At 34.7% G+C, this 19,178-nt stretch overlaps 1 protein-coding gene across 5 annotated transcripts in view; it reads left to right on the top strand.

The window, feature by feature from the left end:
* CARF (calcium responsive transcription factor) overlaps positions 1-3,291 on the top strand; it is a 48,022-nt gene extending 44,731 nt beyond the window's left edge. For 2 of the 5 annotated variants that reach the window (XR_013993514.1, XR_013993515.1), the window contains exons 16-17: positions 184-362; positions 2,440-3,291. Coding sequence is in view for 3 of the 5 variants with exons in the window: in XM_081051457.1 (XP_080907583.1) it covers positions 184-279; positions 2,440-2,471 (128 nt within the window). In the remaining 2 variants the exon portion in view is untranslated. Of the gene's footprint in view, positions 1-183; positions 2,365-2,439 lie in introns of those variants that run through there. The other 3 variants (XM_081051457.1, XM_081051456.1, XM_081051458.1) reach the window with 2 other exon arrangements.
* Positions 3,292-19,178: the final 15,887 nt, after the last annotated feature.

Raw genomic sequence — 19,178 nt, forward strand, 5'->3', positions numbered from 1 at the left:
ATGACTGTTAAGATATCAGAAGCACTGAATTCTCAAATATACCAAATCCTTTTCTAAGTTACTTGGTTCTTTTTTCCAAACTACTGTTTTATGCGTTCCTTCTAAATTTATATAATTCTAAAGATTTTAGTGTTATAAATTATATTAACCTTTAGGGTTTTTCTTTTATGTTTGGTTTTAAAGTTGAAGAAAATCCAGAAGGTACCATTTCTGTGAACCAAGTTAAGCAAGAACCCAAAGAACCAGCATTGTCAATGGAAGCCAAAAAAGATTTGGACTGTAAGAATTTATCTGCTACATAAATTATTGAAGCTTTTCAGAATTGAACAACTCCGGTAACTTCTGATGTCATAGAAAAGAAGGTGAATATTGTCGAAGCGCAGCATTATAAATGGACTGAAGACTGGGTTGATGAACAGCTTTGATTTAAAATTGATATATTTGTTGCTAATTCCATATTTTTACCTCTTATCTTTACTCTTATTTTGTATAATTCTTATGCTTTTTTGAGTATCTGATAAGGCCAGTATTTCAGAAGATCATCTGAACTTACTATGGTGGTGAAGTCTGAACACAAATGGTTATCTAACTCATCTGCTGAAAATACCCAATTTTTGCTCTTGAAAGATGAAAAAAGAACAACAACAACAATAGTGTGTGAGAGTGTGTGTGTGTGTGTGTGTATCATGACTTTTTTAAGTTCTAAAAGAACTTATTCCCTGTTTAAAGATGTGAAGAAATTTTTAAAATTGGCAGGCAGTTGAGCGAATATTTGTAGTCTGTCTCATTTGGAAAGCTAGAACAATAGATTTAACATCATAACACAGAGCCCAACATTTACATCTGTGGAAACTATTTGTGTTTTAGCTTCTAACATTCTAATTTTTATACTTATGACTGGGAACCAATAGCATACTAATGGTCATCCAGTAGAAATTTAAGGGTCTTGGTAAGTACTGAGAATTTTAACTTGAAAGATAAGTGACAGAAATAAATGTATATTGCATGTATTTATACAGTATTGTAGTTAAAGCACTACTTATGGGTAGAAAAATATAGAAATTGAGAGAATTCAGAAAGAACAGTAGAATTTCCTGATGTTTACAGGTAATTTGGGGAACTTTTTGATGCCAACAGAAGCTTTTTTTCCTATTTTGTGTTGAAGATTCAGCTGTGGTTAGAGAAGAATTTGAGTTGTATTTTTTTTTTTTATGCCAGAGTTCTTACTGAATTGATGGTATTAGAATTTATAGTACTTCAAGGTAAGTATTTATAGTTTAAAATTTAGTTCATATTTAAAACTTTAAAACTGATGTGTTATGTTTGCTTGTTGAGTAAGTATATTTACTTCAAAAACTGAAAAAGTGCTAATCAGTATATTCATTACAAGCTTCTGTCTTCTGGAAGGTTGGTAAACTAGATATGTCAGTTATAACTGTCAAGAAATCAACCTAAAGGCTTTTTTTTCCTCCAGAGACCATCTGTGGGTATATTTAAAAGTAATAAGGATTTCAAATGGATGTTAATGTTTAATATTCAAAGCATGTGAAATACAATATGAAATTTAATGATAATCTTTTAAACGAATATGAGTCTTTTTAGCTTTTCTAAGTCCAGTCTCCCATTCTTAATACATTTTAATATTTTCAGGTACACAACATGTATAAGTATAAAGCACTATTATATTAGAAGTGGGTGGAATTTTAAGGTTCTTTGCCCTTTAGATTTATAGCCTCTTTATTATAAAATTTATTATTTATACCCATATCTAATGCAAAGTTAACATTCAGTTACATGTATGATTTTATCATAAGACTTGATTTTCTTTTTCCTAAGAAATGAAAATATTTGATGTGGGCATTTATAGAATTAGGCTGCCAAATCTATTATGTTTTGCTAAGTTAAACACAACTGTTAGTTACCTCAAACTCAGATTTCTCTTAGACTGTGTGTACTTAAAGGGAATAAGTCCAAATTAATTTACAGTTTAGTGTTGCATTGTAGGTAGCATTCTTTTCACTTGTTATTTTCAGTTTTTATGGAAATTTTTTCAATATTTTAAGTAATCTTCACCTTTCATTAATGACAATAGTTTATTATGAAATATTTCACCAATTGAACTTTATTTCTTAGGAGACATTCCTTTCTTTTTTGATGTTGAGTTGCTAAGGAGAAATGCTTATTAAGATATAAACTTTAGTTACTGATGAGGATGAGAGACGTCAAAGGATTCAGACTTTGGCATTTCATCAGGAGCAAAACATAGTTTAAAATAGTACTCTCACTTCATACTATGTGTATACATACTATGTCTCTGCTGATACTGTTTCTTTTTTAAATCATGTTTCAATGTATCCTCCCCACAAACAAAAAAAACAAAAGAAAAAAAAGCGTGAAGGAAGGTTTAAATCCCTAATTGTATACTCTTTTGGTTTTTAGGTAGAAACTGGAACTATCAATATTTCATGTAAGTATTTCAATAAAAAGCTCTTTAAAAATGGTTTCTAAATTAGTTTTTAAAAATTCATTCGTTCTCTACATGCATGTTTAGTCACAATATGTTAGTATTGTATTTTAAAGGTGCTTGGCATCACTTTAAAAAGTACATCGACATATTTTAAATAACCAGTTTTTTTAAAAATGAACAGGGTAATAAATACAAGTACATAAATTTTTCGATATCTATATTTGGCATTCTCCTAACAGCTCTACAGCAAAGTCTAACATATGCTCTTTTGTGTCATGTATTACGACGTGTAATATCTGTAGTAGTAAGTTCGACACTTAGAATAAGCAGTTAGAAATTCATAATTACAGCTGAGCTTGTTTCTTCGTTGTAGTTTTTATATCCCAAATCTCCAAGTATATATGAACTTTATATATACTACAATAAATTATAGATAAACACAGCCATGGTGGGCTTTTCTCTCAATATTATTTTTTTCTATAAGCAGTTAACATACTTAAAGCTTTTATTTCTTATACAAGCTAAATGTTTTCTAGAAGTCACAAAAGTGATAGAAAACAAAGTTTTGGAAACTGGCCCCGCATTAAAGTTTCTAATTTGGGGGCCCACCAGCTTGTGTTTCATCTTTATCTTCTATCAAAATGCATACTTAATTATGTGAGCATGAGATAGATGCTATTTAATTTGTACCGGGTTTTTTTTTAAAGTTTAAAATAATGTGTGTGTGTGTATATATATATATATATGTATATATTGTAATTTAATGTATACTGTCCTTGTTATAATGTAATTTTTTAATAAAAAATACTGTGCTTTTGTTTCTTAAACTGGTTAGTTTTTTATACTTTTTTTCCCCATGGGTCTAGTGGTAGTTTTGTTCAACTTGAAGATGCTGAATAAATACTTCAATACCTGAGAATTTTGGCTAGAGATTTATGTTCAATTTGGAACCTGAAGGTTTTTAAGCATATTATGCTTATGTTATAATGCATAACATATTATGCATTTATTATTCTCAGCTCAGCAAACCATCAATTTTAAAATAATATGTGAAATAAGGTATATATAATTCTTTTCTGCCCATGTTTTGCTACTGTCTTCAAGTACAGGTTTATATTTTTGGAGTAATGACAAGAAGTACGTATTTAAAAAGGTGGGATCATTAGTTTTCTTCCCCTTCTGCTTTTTTTGCTTTATTCCACTCTGCCTATTTTTCAGGACCATAGAAAATCTTTTTCTTTCTAGGAGGGAGACTGCATTTATTCTTTTCCATCAACTGATTTAGCCTTTAGACATCTTAAATGGTGTATTGTTTTGGTATCTAAAGATTTGTAATTCTACTTAATTTAGTCATAATGGCAAAGTCTTAGTATACCTTTGCCACATACACGCTAGCTATGAATTCTATTGTTAAATAACGCAAATATTTGTTGCTGAGTGAATTGTTTAAACTTCAGGAATAAAATCAGAATTAAAAAGAAAATCTCACATTTTAATGGATCCTAAATTGATTCATGAAAAACATAAATTGTGTTGTTAATATGGAAAACCTTTGAGAATGTGAAATGGGTATAAGAGTGCAGGGGTGATGTTGTTTAAGGTTACAAACTTGCAACTGAAGTCCTGAAGATCTAATGTACAGCATAGTGATTATAGTAAAAAATACTGTATTATAAACTTACAAGTTGCTCAGAGACTAGATGTTAATTGGTCTCTCCACGAAAAAGAAATAATAATTATGCGATGTGATAGAGGTGTTAGCTAATGCTATGATGGTATTCATCTTGCAATATATAAATTATCAAGTCAACATATTGGATACCTTAAACTTAATGTTATATGTTAATTATATCTCAATAAAAAATGATTTCTAAAACTTTCAGAAGACAGTGGGAGTCTGATACCAGCAGTCTTTATTTTATATTACTGAGGTATAATTGACATACATAAACTGCACATATTTAAAGTGTAGAATTTGATAACTTTTGATACACGTATACATATGTGAAACCATCACCACAGTTAGGATAATGAATATATCCACCACCCTCTAAGATTCTTAGAATTCCTTTGTGATCCATTCCCACTTCTCCCTTTCTTTGTCCCTCCCACCTCACCTCACCATTCCCAAATATACTGATCTGCTTTCTGTCGCTGGAGATCAATTTCTTTGTCTAGTTTTATAAAAATGAAGTCATATAGTATGGACTTTTTAATCTGACTTTTGTCACTCAGTATAGTTGAAATTTATCTATGTCACAGGATAAATAGTTCATTCCTTTTTATTGCTGAGTAGTATCCCATTTGGTGAATATACCAAAATTTGTTTATTTATTCACCTATTGATGAACATCAGGTTATTTATAGTTCTTGGCTATTACAAATAAAGCTGCTATGAACATTTATGTAAAAGTTTTTGTATAGACATATGCTGTCATTTCTCTTGGGTAAATATCTAGGAGCGGAACAGTTGGGTCATATGGTAGGTATACATACAACTTTTAAAGAAATTCTCAGCTGATTTTCCAAAGTGGTTATACCATTTTATATTCCTATCAGCAAGGTAGGAGAATTGAAGGTGCTCTATAGCATAGCCAACACTTGGTATGGACAAGCTTTTAAATTTTAGGCATTATAATAGGTGTGTAGTAGTATTTCATTGTGGGTTTAATTTCCATTTCTCTAATGACCAAAATTGTTGAGCATTTTTTCATGTGTTTTTTGCCATCAGTATATCTTCTTTTTATTTTTTAAAGATTCTTATTAAAAATATAGCTAACATACAATATTATGTTAGTTTCAGGGGTACACCATAGTTATTCAACATTTATATACCTAAATAAGTGATCACCATGGTAAGTCCAGCAAAATCTGACATCATACCACACTATTACAATATTATTGACTATATTCTCCATGCTGTATATTACATCCCCATGACTTATTTGTTTTATACCTGGGAATTTGGACCTCTTATTCCCCTTCTACCTTTCCCCCTTTTTAACAGTTGATATTCATTATTATTCTATGTTAATTTCAGCAGAGTGGTTAGACACTTATCCTAGTATAATTTAAGAACTGACCTGACTAGTCAAGTACCCACTTAGCACTATAAATAGTTATTGCCATATTGTTGACTATATTCCCTGTGATTTGCTTTATATCCCCATGACTATTTTGTAATTACCACTTTGTTCTTATTAATGTCTTCACCTTTTTCACCCTGTCCCCCAAGCCTTGTCCATCTATTACCCCAACAAAGCTGGTACCCATCTGACACCATACATAGATATTATGATATTGATTATATTCCTAATGCTATACCCTATATCTCCATAACTACTTTGTAGCAAACAATTTGCACTTCTTAATCCCTTCCCTTTTTTTCTCCCACACCTCCAACCCCCATCTCATCTGGTAACCATCAAAGTGTTTTCTGTATCTATGAGTTTCTGTTTTGTTTGTTTATTTTGTTCTTTAGATTCCACATAAAAGCGAAATCACATTGCACCTTTCTTTCTTGTCTGACACTGCACTTAGCACAATACCCTCCAGGTCCATCCATGCTGCTGCAGATGGCAAGAACCCATTCCCTTCCATGGCTGAGCAATATTCCATTGTATATATGTACTATCTCCTCTTTATCCATTCTTTCATTCAGGCCAGGCTGCCTCCACATCTTGGCCATTGTAAACAATTCCGCAATGAACATATGGATGCACAGATATCCTCGAAGTAGTTTTTTGGGTTTCTTTGGGAAAATACCCTGAAGTGGAATTATTGTGCCCTTCTTTGTCTCTTGTTATAGCCTTTGAACTGGAGTCTGCTTTGTCTGGTTTAAGTATTGCTACCCCAGTTTTTTTTGTTTTTATCATTTCCATTTTCATGAAATACCTTTTTCCATCCCTTTACTTTCCATATGTGTGTGTCTTTCAATCTGAAGTGAGCTCTTGTAGGCACCATATATAAGGGTTTTGTTTTCTTATCCATTCAGCCCTCCTATGTCTTTTGAGTGGAGCATTTAATCCATTTACATTGAAAGTAATTTTTGATACATGTGTAGTTATTATCATTTGATTATCATTTTGATCTTTTCTTCTTAAGTCCTTTTAACATTTCTTGTAATACTTGTTTGATGGTGATGAACTCTTTAGCTTGTTCTTGTCTGGGAAGCTCTTCTGTCTGTCCTTCGATTTTAAATGATAGCCTTGCTTGGTAGAATACCCTTGGTTGTAGGTCCTGACTTTTAATCATGTTGAATATTTTGTGCCAATCCCTTCTGGCCTGCAAAGTTTCTCCTGAGAAATCAGCTGATAATCTTATGGAATCTCCCTTATAACTTACTAGTTGCCTTTCTCTTGCTGCTTTTAGGATTCTCTCTTTGTCTTTAACCTTTGCCATTCTAATTATAATGTGTCTTGGTGTAGGCCTGTTTGGGTTCATCTTGTTTGGGACTCTGTACTTCCTGGACTTGTATGTCTATCTCCCTTGCCAGGTTAGGGAAGTTTTCAATCATTATTTCTTCAAATATGTTCTCAATCCCTTGCTTTCTCTCTTCTCCTTCTGGTACTCCTATGATGTGAATGTTGTTATGCTTGATGTTGCCCCAGAAGTCTTTCAAACTATCCTGATTTTTTTAGATTCTTTTTTGCTGTTCTAATAGGATGTTTTCTGCTACATTGTCTTCCAAAATCTCTGATTCGATCCTCTCCTTTATGAAATCTGCTGGTGATTTTCTAGTGCATTCTTCATTTCAGTTATTGTATTCTTCACTTCTGACTTCTTTTTTTTATGGTTTCTATGACCTTTTTTTATGCTTGCTATCTCTTTGTTGAAGTTCTCACTAAGTTCCTTGAGAATCCTTATAACCACTGTTTTTAACTCTGGTAAGTTGCTTGCCTCCATTTGGTTTAGTTCTTTTTCTAGAGTTTTTTTTCTGGGATATATTTCTTTGTTTTCTCATTTTGGCTGCCTCCCTGTGTTTGTTTCTATGTATTGTGTACATCTTCTATGTCTCCCAGTTTTGGCCAGGTGGCCTTATGTAGTAGGAGCCCTGTGTGGCCCTGGCACAGTTTCCCTGGTCACCTGCTCTAGTGCTCCAGAAGTGTCCCTTGTGTGGGTTGTGTGTGCCCTCGTGTTAGAGTTGAGCCTTGATTGCTATTGACATGTCAGTGGGTGGGATTGACCCTCAGGCTGATTGGCTGTGCAGTTTGGTCATCCACAGTTTACAGGCTGCTGTATGGAGGGCTCACCCCACTAAGTGGGATTCATCCCAGCAGGTTCTGGTGCCTGTTGAAACCATCCTTTGGGTGTGCCACTTGTGGGGCTAATTGGGCAGTTTTCTGCTGTGGTCTGAAGCCAATCTCCAAGTGGTTGATTCTGGGGCCTCTTGGGAGGGGTTCTGGTGCAGGCCCAGGTCACCCACTGCCTGTGACCAGTCAGGGATTATCTGGTACGAGCTGCAAAGTGATTCATGGTTGTCTCTACCTGTGCTAAACCTAGAGGCATGTGAGAGAGGCCATGCTGCATACTGATGATGTCTGCCACCAGTACTGGACCTGGGATAGCTCCACAAAATTCCAGGACACCCCAAGGCCTGCTGCCACCAGCCGGCTCTCTTAAGGTTCAGCCACTGATAAAGCCTTGTGTGGTACACAAGTTGAGTGAGGCAGGGTCTCAGGAAGTCTCTAGAGTGGGAAGAGTTGTCACCAGTTTAATGTAGATTATGGTTTGGTGCCAGCGCTGAGCCTGGAGCAACTCAGCAAAAGTTTTAGAGCACTGCAAGGCCAGTCGCCTCCTGCCTGGGGTCTGTGGACTCAGATGTTTTTCCAAGAAAGAGTGCAATGTGGGTGGGGCTGCCTTCTCACAGAGAAAGTGCCTCTCGTGTTGGAGAGTTGGGTGGGGGCAGGTTCCCACTGAGTCGCAGGTTGGAGCAGGGGAGCTCACCAGACCAATCACATTCAGATTTGGCCTGTCAGGGAGGGCTCAAAACAGGAAAGATGGTGTCTGCCTGCGGCCTGCATGGGAGACGGTCCCCCCTCACAGGGAAAATGGTGACTGTCCTCCAGCCCTCACCACACACCTCAGTCTGCCCCCATATGCTTCTGACGCCCCCTGAGTTACAGTACCTGTGCTGGAGCCCAAGGTGAGTTCCTGTGAATGAATGAGACTGTGTGTGGGTCCCTTAAGAGGATGTCTGGGTGTCTAGCCACCTTCCATCTCACCTGGATGGTTGGAATCCCCACTGTCTTTCACAGCCAGATATTGTGTGGGCTCCTCTTCCTTGCACCAGTGCTCTGGGCTGGGGAACCTGGTGTGGGGCTGGGGTCCCTCACTCCTCTGGGGGGAACCTCCACTGCTGAGATATTCCTCCTGATTCTAAACCATCATATGGAGTTTTGGTGCCAGCCTATTTCATGTCTCCACCCCTCCTACCAGTTTTAGCACTGCCCCCTTTTTAAGTCCTTAGTTGTAAAACTTCTGTTCAGCTAGGCTTCATATGATTCTCTAGGTTGATTGTTCTGTAATTTAGTTGTAATTTTAATGTGTTCATGGAAGGAAGCAGGCACAGTGTTTATCTACTTCACCATCTTAGATCTCCTCCTGTATATTTTCTTTGGTGAAGTGTCTGTTTGAATCTTTCACCCACTTTTAAATTGAATTGTTTTCTTATTAGAGAGGTTTACAAAGTACATTGTAGATACAAGTCCATTTTTAGAAATGTGATTTACAAATATGTTCACCTGATCTGTAGCTTATCTTTTCACCCTGTTAATTCCACCCTCTGAATTTTGCAAAGGGCAGAAGTTCCTAATTGTGATAAAGTCCAATTTATCTTTTTTTGTTGTTTATGAATGATACTTTTGTTATATCTTTGCCTAAGAGATCTTTGCCTAACCCACGTTTAGATTTTCTCCTGTGTTTTCTTCTAAGTTTTATAACTTTATGTTTACATTAAGATCCCTAATCCATTTGACTTAATTTTATATACATAGTACAAGTTATAAATTGACTTTTTCTTTGCATATGATATCCAATTGTTCCAGCACTGTTTTTTTAAAAAAACTATACTCTCTCCATTCAATCGAATTAATACACTTTGATGAAAAATTCTTTAATATATGGGCTAATATCTGGACTCTGTCATCTTCCATTAATCTCAACTGGAGCAATTTTGCATTCAGGGGACATTTGGCCAAGTCTGGAGACAGTTTTAGTTGTCACAACTAAGAAGATACTGCTGGTTTCTGGTAGGTTGAGATGCTGCTCAACATCATACATGCATAAGACAGCTCCAAACAAAGAATTATCTGACCGAAAATGTCAAGAGTACTGAGATTGAAAAACTCTTGTCTATCTTTATGTCAATCCTATACTGTCTTGAATGAATGAATGAATGAATGAATGACCATTTACATTTAAGATTTGAGAGTGTCCTTAAAGAAAATAAATGGAAAACAACCTAAAGAGAGATGGGAAAGTTAAGGGGAGAGAATTGCTGGAGAAATGTCTTTGAATAGGAGAAAGGGGATGGGATCTAGTGCTCAGGCAAAGGGTTTGACTTTAGATAGGAGCATGGATACCTTATCCATGGATAGATGACAAAACAGACTACATGGGTAGAGGGGCTAGTAGGTGGGCACAAGTGAGAGTCTGTAGAAATTCTCTTCTGATTGCTTTAGTTTTCTCAGTGAAATAAGAAGCAAGGCCCCTAGGTAAGTGTGAAGATGGGTATGTGGGGGAAAATATGTTGGGGCATTGAAGAGAAAAGCTAGTAGGAGAGTAATTAAACTAGGGAAGTATAATAATGTTAATGGGCCTGCTTGATTAAGGGTTCATTTGAGGTTTATGTTCATAAATTGAAATTCAGATTAGTCAGCATGTTTGTGTGTTTTACACCAGTTGCAATCAACAGTGACTGAGTATTCATGGAGAACCAGACACTTACCTGCCGGCTGTAAGAAAGATTAACAAAACCTAATCCTGTCTCTATGGGAACTCACAGTGTGGTGTCAGTTATACAATTAACCAGTTGTAAAATGGTATAAGTGCTATCAATTCAAACAAAGGAAGAACATTTCATATTAAAGAAGCTTGAGGCTGGTGAACAATTCAGGTTGTGGAGGGAACAGCAGATTGGTGTTAGAAGGCAGAAGACTGTGAAATAATAATAATCACTTCTAAACTCTCCCTGTGTCCAGTCAAAAACTGTTATGTAAAAGCTGTGCTAATCTCAATCAGATCCTCTGCTTTGAAACTCATCTTAAACCACATCTCCAAAATTCATTGATATTGCACCTCTGACTTCCCGTGAGGCACTACAAAGGCTATCAAGATAGTGTTCTCCCTACTGCAGTAAGCAAAAAACTCAGTTTTGCTTTACCAACAGGTTATTTTGGAGGTATTTTAAAGGAGCCAGCGTTTGATGATCTTGGAGATCCTATCAAAATCTGGTCAACATGGAAACAGCATGCTTTTCTGAGGCCCTTTAAACCGCCTGCACTGGGTCTCTCCAATGGAGATGGTGAGGTAAGTTCAGATTGGGTTTGAGCTCTCATATTTTTACTTTTTCATCAAATACTCCCAATGCTAAGTTTAGTTCTAGAGTATCTAGGAATAAGAAACTCTTTTTAAAAATCCATTGATTGATCAGGTTTGAAAAACTTTTGTTTTCAGTAGAAATCTACATTATCACTGACAGTATTTTTGTCCTTATTTCTTCATTGTGCATCTGTAAGAGGAAGTTCACAGGGATGAATATGGGTGTGATCTTACATGTTAGAAGGTTTCTCTCCGGACTGGCATCCTTTGGAAAAACTATCTCAGATCATTTATTAAAAATCTTATCAAAACTTTTCTCTATGAAACTCTAGATTTCTTTGGGTGGGGTGGCGTCCCCAAGATACAGAGTACACAAGATTTGACTGACTATTGCTAGATTCATAGGTTTATCTTTAGTCTAGTTCTGTACCTACTCTGGGCTGGATTCCTGCATCTTATATGTTTATAGTATTATCAAAATGTGTCTTCTTAACTCGCTAAATGATATAAGAATTATTTGGAATTATAATAGTTATTTTGGGGAACTTTTGATATGAACAAAATTGTTCCTTTTGGGAGGCACTTTGAAGCAAAAAGGGAGCAATATCCCAAACATACAATTGTCTCCATTTTAAAGAAAAGGAAGCTTCCAAAATATATTCAAGGGATAATGAAATTGCATCCTTAAAAGACTCCTTGGCAAAGGCAAGAGAAATTTGTGAAAAATTTAAAACTGTATCTTTTAGATCCCTTTAAATCACAATTTAAAGATAATGTCCTTTATTCTTCTATTTCATTTTCTCATTCTATATTCCTTCATTTTCCTCTGTACTGTCTCTCCTGCTGACTTTTTCTCCTTCCCTCCAAAACACCTCAAAAGGAGATGATTTGTAGCTGTAAAAGAGAAAGATCACTTTGTTTAGTATTAGAGACAGCCCTCTCATTTCCATGCTTTGAATATTAATAAATGCTGGCTTTTTAATCATACAAATCAAATTGTCAAGGGGCCTGAGTTAATGTTTAAACCATCTGTGATAATAACTAACTCTTTCTCTCCCTCTCCCTTTCCTACTCTCCCTTTCTCTCCCACACTTGTGTGCATATGTGTCAAAATAGGTTTTCCTGCATCCAAACTTCCCCTTCTCCTTAATTAAGGAAAAATGATTAGTCTCTTACAATGATAATTTTGTTTTTCAAAATTAGTGTCAGAGGTCCTTTCTGAGTTTTCCCTCAGGAAGATAGGCCCACAAGAACCGTGAGAAACCTGCATCCTGAACCTATGGAAGAGATAAATCTGTTCAGCGCAAAGGGTGGGCCATTGCAGCTTTGAAAATGATCCACTCAGAGCTCTAGCTCAGATGAAGTGATTGGCGTCTTGCCCCAATTGATATGTTTGAATCTACCATGGTGCTTGTGTAGAAGCTATGCTTCTTACAGGCTGCTCTGAGCCAATGGCTGAGCATGGCAAAGGTACTAAGGCCCGTTTCTGTGAGAAGGAGGGCTCTTTGATGGGTAACTTTGGCTCGAACTTTTCCCATCAGCTTTGCAGACTTTACCCAATATCAATCAGGTCCTTGCATTAAAAACTCAAATTAGGCCCTCAAAACCTTATAAACCTCTCACCTTTGCTCTTCCCCCTTAGAGACACTGCTAAGATTTATCGAGGTAGTATTCTTCCTTGTGACAGTAAGGAGAAAACTTAGTTTTTGCTTTGTTAATGGTTTATTTTGGTGATATTTTCAAGGAGATAGCATTCAACATATGGAAAGGAGCTGTCATTCAAAGAGCTTCATAGGTAGAAGGAACAGTAAATGCAAAGGCCTTGAGGTGGAAAAATGGTTGAAGGGTACAAAAATGTTAGTGTGGTATAAGCTTAGACAAGATGGTGTGAGATGAGGTCAGAGACGTACAGAAGGCCTTGGAGTCCATGGTAATCATAGGGTCAATTTCATTCTAATTACAACAAAAACCATTAGAGGATTTTTAGTGGAGAAGTGATATACCTTCGTGTTTATTTTGCAGGAGAATGTATTGTAGAGGGACATGAATGAAAATGGGGAGAACAATTAGGAGGTTATGGCAATTGCACAGGTGAGAGCTTAGGTGACTTGGAATTAGAGTGATAGTAATACAGGAGGAAAGAAAAAGGCTAATTCATGATACATTTTGGAGATAGAATCATCAGGAGTTGCTGATGGGTTGGTTGTTAGCCAGCGGGTGCAGGAATGATGTATGAAGGAAGGGGAGGAATGAAGAATGACACCAGGGTTTTAGCTTGAGTAACTATGAATGGTAGTAAATTTTACTGAGTTGAGAAAGACTGATGAGAGGAATTGATTTGGATGAGAAAAGCAAGAACTCTCTTTTGGACCTGGTTACTTTGACTTCCAAATGGAAATTTTAAGTGGGCACTTAGAGATACAAGTTGATATCAGGATTGGAGATAAACATTTCTATGATTTATCAGCATAGGGATTGTATTTAAAACTAGAAAACAGATGTAATGGCTGTATGTGACATCAGAGGGGTAGTAGATGGGGGGAGGAGGGTTATCACTGTGTGGCGGATATAAATGATAAAGAGGTCTAACTATTATATTGTTTTGTACACCTGAAACTAATAAAAAAAAAGAAAGAAAAAGTCATCTCAAACCTTGACATAAACAGTAAACACTAATAAAATTTAAAAATAAATAAAATAAAACTAGAAAACAGAGAAATCACCTGAGAATGAAATGTTGGCAAAAAAGAGAAAAATGCTCAGAATCTAGCCCTAGAGCCCTCCAACCTTTAGGTTAGCTAGAGCAGGAAAAAATGGCTAAAAAGTTGAAAAGAACACCAAGAATGCTTCAGACTGGTCAATGGAGTCCACTTTGGAATCTGTGAGGGAATATAGGGACAGGAAATGTCTCAGACTAGTTGCTAAGTGAAGCAATCTCTTTAGTCCCTTAGTCAACAAATAGCATAGTCAGTGTGTTATAAACAGGAGTCTCCAAGAGACATAATGTAAGGTAACTCCTGTCTAAATGCCATTTACCGTGTTTCCTCGAAAATAAGACCTAGCCAGACAATCAACTCAAATGCATATTTGGAGCAAAAATTAATATAAGACCCAGTATTATATCATATCACATCACATCACAAGGACCTGGTCTTATATTATGGTCTTATGTTAATTTTTGCTCCAAAAGACGCATTAGAGTTGATTGTCTAGGTAGGTCTTATTTTCGGGGAAACACGGTAATATACTGTATTTAAATAAAGCACACTCCTGCAAGTAAGGGGCATCAGATATCTAGACTAGATTATAAAAATATTTTGGAGAAGTCTATCTTCTCCTTTCTAGTCTTTTTTTTTTTTTAACTAACTACCTGAAGCTATCGATTTTTTGTTATCTTTTTATGCATTATTCAATTTTGATTAAATAATTTTTTTCACTTACTTTGCTTTTTCCTAAAATATTATTAGGCGGCACTGTAAGTTCTGGTTTTAAAAAGATGATTAGAATTACATATATATATGTAAATATATTAACTGTCTTAAGAATATCTTTCCTTCTCTTTTCAGGTTTGGTTAACATTTGAAAATACATTGGAATGTTTTGACATCAGACTTATATTAATAAAAAAGTATGGGTATATTTAGACTTTCAAGAAGAATTTAGCCAGAGGATATAGGCAAGAACAAAACAAAACAAAAACATCTAGCTTGTTGTAGCTATAAAACAATGTGTGGCTTTCAGAGTAATAGAGTTTTATATCAGTTGCATAGTCGTGATTTTTTATTCATGAGGTCTTTTTATTTCCATGGAAACACTGAGGTCATTTTAATTTTTAATTACACTAGAGTTTACAGTTCCATAGATTTTAACTTTGCAGTAGTAAGCACAGAAACTAGAGCGTTACCCATTTTCACTTTAAAAAATATAAAGGAAGAAAAAGATGGTTTAAATTGATCATGAATTTCATTTAGTTACAACCTTTAGCTATCCATTGATTATTTCTAATTTCACCTAAATTTGCTTTGCAAGTTTATGTCCAATTAATTCTTCTATTTTTGTCTATATCCTTTGGCTAAAAATATTTTTACAGGAAGTAAACTATATAATACCGTAGAAAACTCAGCAATGGATGCTGGTAGGGTAAGTAGTTTTGTGAAATAATAGGAGCAGAGAACTAGTTCTGCCACTTACTTAGCTGAGAAATATTGGGTGAATTGCTTCATTTCTCTGGCCCTCAATTTCTTCATCTGCAACCTAAGGGAGTGAGGATGAATGATAGAATATAATGGTTCTCTGAAATATCTTAGCCCTATGGAGCCTATGAGTTGTGGAAACTATCCATATGGGCCCCAGTGCTGCTAATACTTCTCATGACATGGGTATCTGTCACAAAGGACTGAATGCAAACGAATAGTATCAATCTATTAAATGGAACAATTTTTTTCACTAAATGGGTCTGATGCAGATTTTATAGCTAGGAAATTTTTTATTTCTTTTCTCTTTCTGTATCATTAAATTTCTTGATATACAAGTTTTGCAGGTTCTGTTCCTATTTGGTTATGGTAATTTTCAGAAAGCAGAGAGCAAAGGGAAAGGAACATTATTTGAATATCTACTACACATTATAAATTGTGTTTTTACATAATTATCTTTCAATCTTTATAGCAGTTCTATAAGCAGCAATTACTGTTCTCATTTTGTAAATGAGAAATTGAGACTCAAAGAGGAAAATTCTGTCAAGTGCAGTTAACATTTGAAGATTCAATTTAAAGTATCTCTTTCAACTTTTAATGTGAATTGAGTTTTACCTCTTTCCTTTCATATTTGCTAGTTGTCTTTATCAGTAGTTCCTTACCTGTTGACTGAGACCCCCGAGGGGTTGTAGATTAATTAGAGGGATCTGAGACTCTAATATTGTCTCTAAACAAATAAATAATAGGACTTGCATATTTATATGTGATTATTTGTCCAACTGCATTAATAAAATATGCATTAATTTAAAAATATTACTAATATCACATTTGCTTTATTTTATTCAAACAGTATCTAAACCAAAGAAATGTTTTGATATGTAGAAGGAACAGTTTGGAAAACCATTGATCTTAAAATTAGCTCTGGGAGATTTTTTTATTTCTGGTGCTTGGTTTTCGGTTTCTCTCTTTTCTGACTATGGTTAGTCAACTACCAGGAAGAATCCCTAGCCTCCGTTTGAACAATTGTACAATAGTAGATTGTTAATAAAATTAATTCTAATTATAAAATTCTAATCCAGCCCTCCTCAATTTTACTAACGCTCTTGAATTAATCCGTCATACTTGCATAAACCATCAAACTAAAGTAGAAGGAAGAGATTTATACTTTATTAGTGGCATCAATAAATAATAGTGGATTGTAACATTTTTTGATCTAGAACAGACCTTGGAAATCTGATCCAATGTTTCAAAAAAAAAAAAACAAGAACAAAAAAAAAACAGATGAGTGAATTGGCCTCAGAGGGGATAAAAAATTTTCCCAGAATCATACAGTTACTGTCAGATTTAGAGCTATAACCCAGATGTACTTTAAAAAGTTCAGGGCTTTATCCAGTAAATAAAAATATTTTTTATTGTATTGTGTTAGGTTTCTATGAGGAAATCAAAGATTAAACAGAAAAGTGATTGTCTGAAACATAGTTTTAAAATGCTACTGAGTAAATTTAATTTAAAAACTAATAAAAATTGTTAAAATAATAAGCTCCCATTGACGAACCTTGAAAAAGATAGGAAAATAATTATATTGAAAACCTTGTAATTTGTCTTCTTTAAATATAATTTGGATCATATACAGTTATATGTCTGCTTTTTAAAAACTGAACACTACATTGTATTTTTCCATTGCTTTAAAGGTTCTTCAAAATTGTTATTTTTGATGATGCACAATATTGCTTTTTACATCTGTTTATCCATTTCCCATATTGTTGCACATTTAGATATTTGCACTATTTTAGTGCCAAATATTCTTTGTCTAAAAATCGTTTTCTTTGCCTCTCTAACTACTGTATATTTTGGTGTAGGATTCTAAATATGGGATTACTGTTTAAAGGCCTTAAGCATTTTCATGCTCTTGATTTTATCAGATTTCTTTCTGTACTTTATTATTGTTTTATTCTACCTCACAGTAATTTTTGATTGTGCATCTATCTGATCATGTACTCATAAGAATTAAATCAATAATTTAAAAACTTTTCCAATTTGAAATATCTCATTTTTGTTAAAATTAACATTTTTTGTTATGAAGTGTTTTTAAATATATTATTTTGTTCTTGTGTGAAATATCAGTTTTTTCACTAGCCCATTTTTATATTGCAATCTACTTAAAAAAAAATTTCTGTTGGCCTTGAGTTTTTTTAACATTTCTATGGATTTTTGTCTTTTTATTACTTGAGTAACATAAATATTCTGGTTTTAAAAGATCCAAACAATATAGAAATATTCATAGTAAATGGCTCCCTTCCCACATCCTATAGAATCACTGTCAGTAGCATTTTAGAGTGCATTATTCCTATCCTTTCTCTATTAATATGTATATGTATCCATATTCTTTAAATATATATAAATATACATAGATATGTATATCTATACATACAAATGGATCATACTATTATTCAGTGCCTTAATTTCTTCACTTAATAGTATGTCAAGAACTTACCTTTTCTCCCCAATAATGTAAAAAGCTCCCCCTGCCATTATATACACCACATGATCATTATAAAAAATTTGATCACGACATGAAAGGTGTTTTTCAAACAATAAAACTCACCTGAAATCAGTCCGGAGATAACTACCAGTAATATTTTTGCAACCATTCTTACATGCATCTCTTAATATATTTTATATAATTGATGTTTATTCTGACACCTACTGGTATACTGCAGTTCAGTTCTGGCACTAACCACCCAGAGTTAGCACAGTCCAGACCATACAAATTAAAGAGCATGGTCCCCAACAAGATGGCCCCCATTTCAGACACCAGTCAAGAGTGGGGTCCCCAAGCCACCTGTACTTCAGGCTGCCTACAAATCTGGGATGATCCTATGAATCCTTCAGGTTTGATAATTTACTGAAATGACTCAGAACTCAAGAAGGCATTATACTTACAACTACAGTTTTGTAAGAAAAGATACAGCCAAATAAGAGACATATAAGGCGAGGTGTAGAAGGGTCTTGAAAGCAGAGTTCTATGGCTTCTCCCAATGGAATCAGGCACCTTCCTCGTCCATCATATCAATGTGTTCACCAACCAGGAAGCAACACTGAGCTTCATGTCCAGAGCTTTTCTTGGGGTTTCATCACATAGATATGATTGATTAAATCATTGGCCTCCTTGACCAGTCCTGATCCTGACTATATCTAAGGGCTCACCACGAGTCACCTCATTTGCATACACTGAGGTGTGATCCCTTTGGCTCCTGAATAGCAAAGACACTCCTTTTACTTGGGAAATTCTAGGAATTTAGATTCATTCCCAAGAATCATAGACAAAAGGTGAGTCAAATTCTCTATTATCCAGTAGTGTCATATATTGTTTGTTTTTTATTGTGGATACCTATTTTAGTCTTGGATTTCTTACCATGTCTATATACTATGTCTATCTTATTTTTTCTCAGGACTTTGTGTGAAACACGATGTGTTTTATCTATTAAATGTATTAACTCTGTCTATAAATAGTTTTTTCCTGTTTATAATTTACTTTTTAATTTGATGACTTCTATACTTAGTCCTTCTCTTTCAACTAGACAGAAGATAAATATTTATCTAAAATTTCTTACAGCTTAAGTCTTTTTTTTCATATATTGAAATTATTTTTGTGCAGAGGATAAGTAAAGCTTGAATGAAGTATTTTTTCTTTTTTAAAATAGATTTTTCACTCCCTGTGACTATTCTGTAACCACCAATTTATACTTCTTAATCTCTTCACCTTTTTCACCCGGTTTCCCAACCCCCTCCCATCTGGCAACCGCCAGTCTCTTCTAAGTATCTACCTTGTTTGTTTATTTTGTTCTTCAGATTCCATATATAAGTGAAATCACATGGTATTTGTCCTTCTCCATCTGACCCTCTCACCTAGCATAATCCTCTAGGTCCATACATGTTGTTGCAAATGCTAAAGATTTTATTCTTTATGGCCAAGT

The sequence above is a fragment of the Rhinolophus hipposideros genome, assembly GCF_964194185.1.
Source record: "Rhinolophus hipposideros genome assembly, chromosome: 6".
Taxonomy (NCBI): Eukaryota; Metazoa; Chordata; class Mammalia; order Chiroptera; family Rhinolophidae; genus Rhinolophus; species Rhinolophus hipposideros.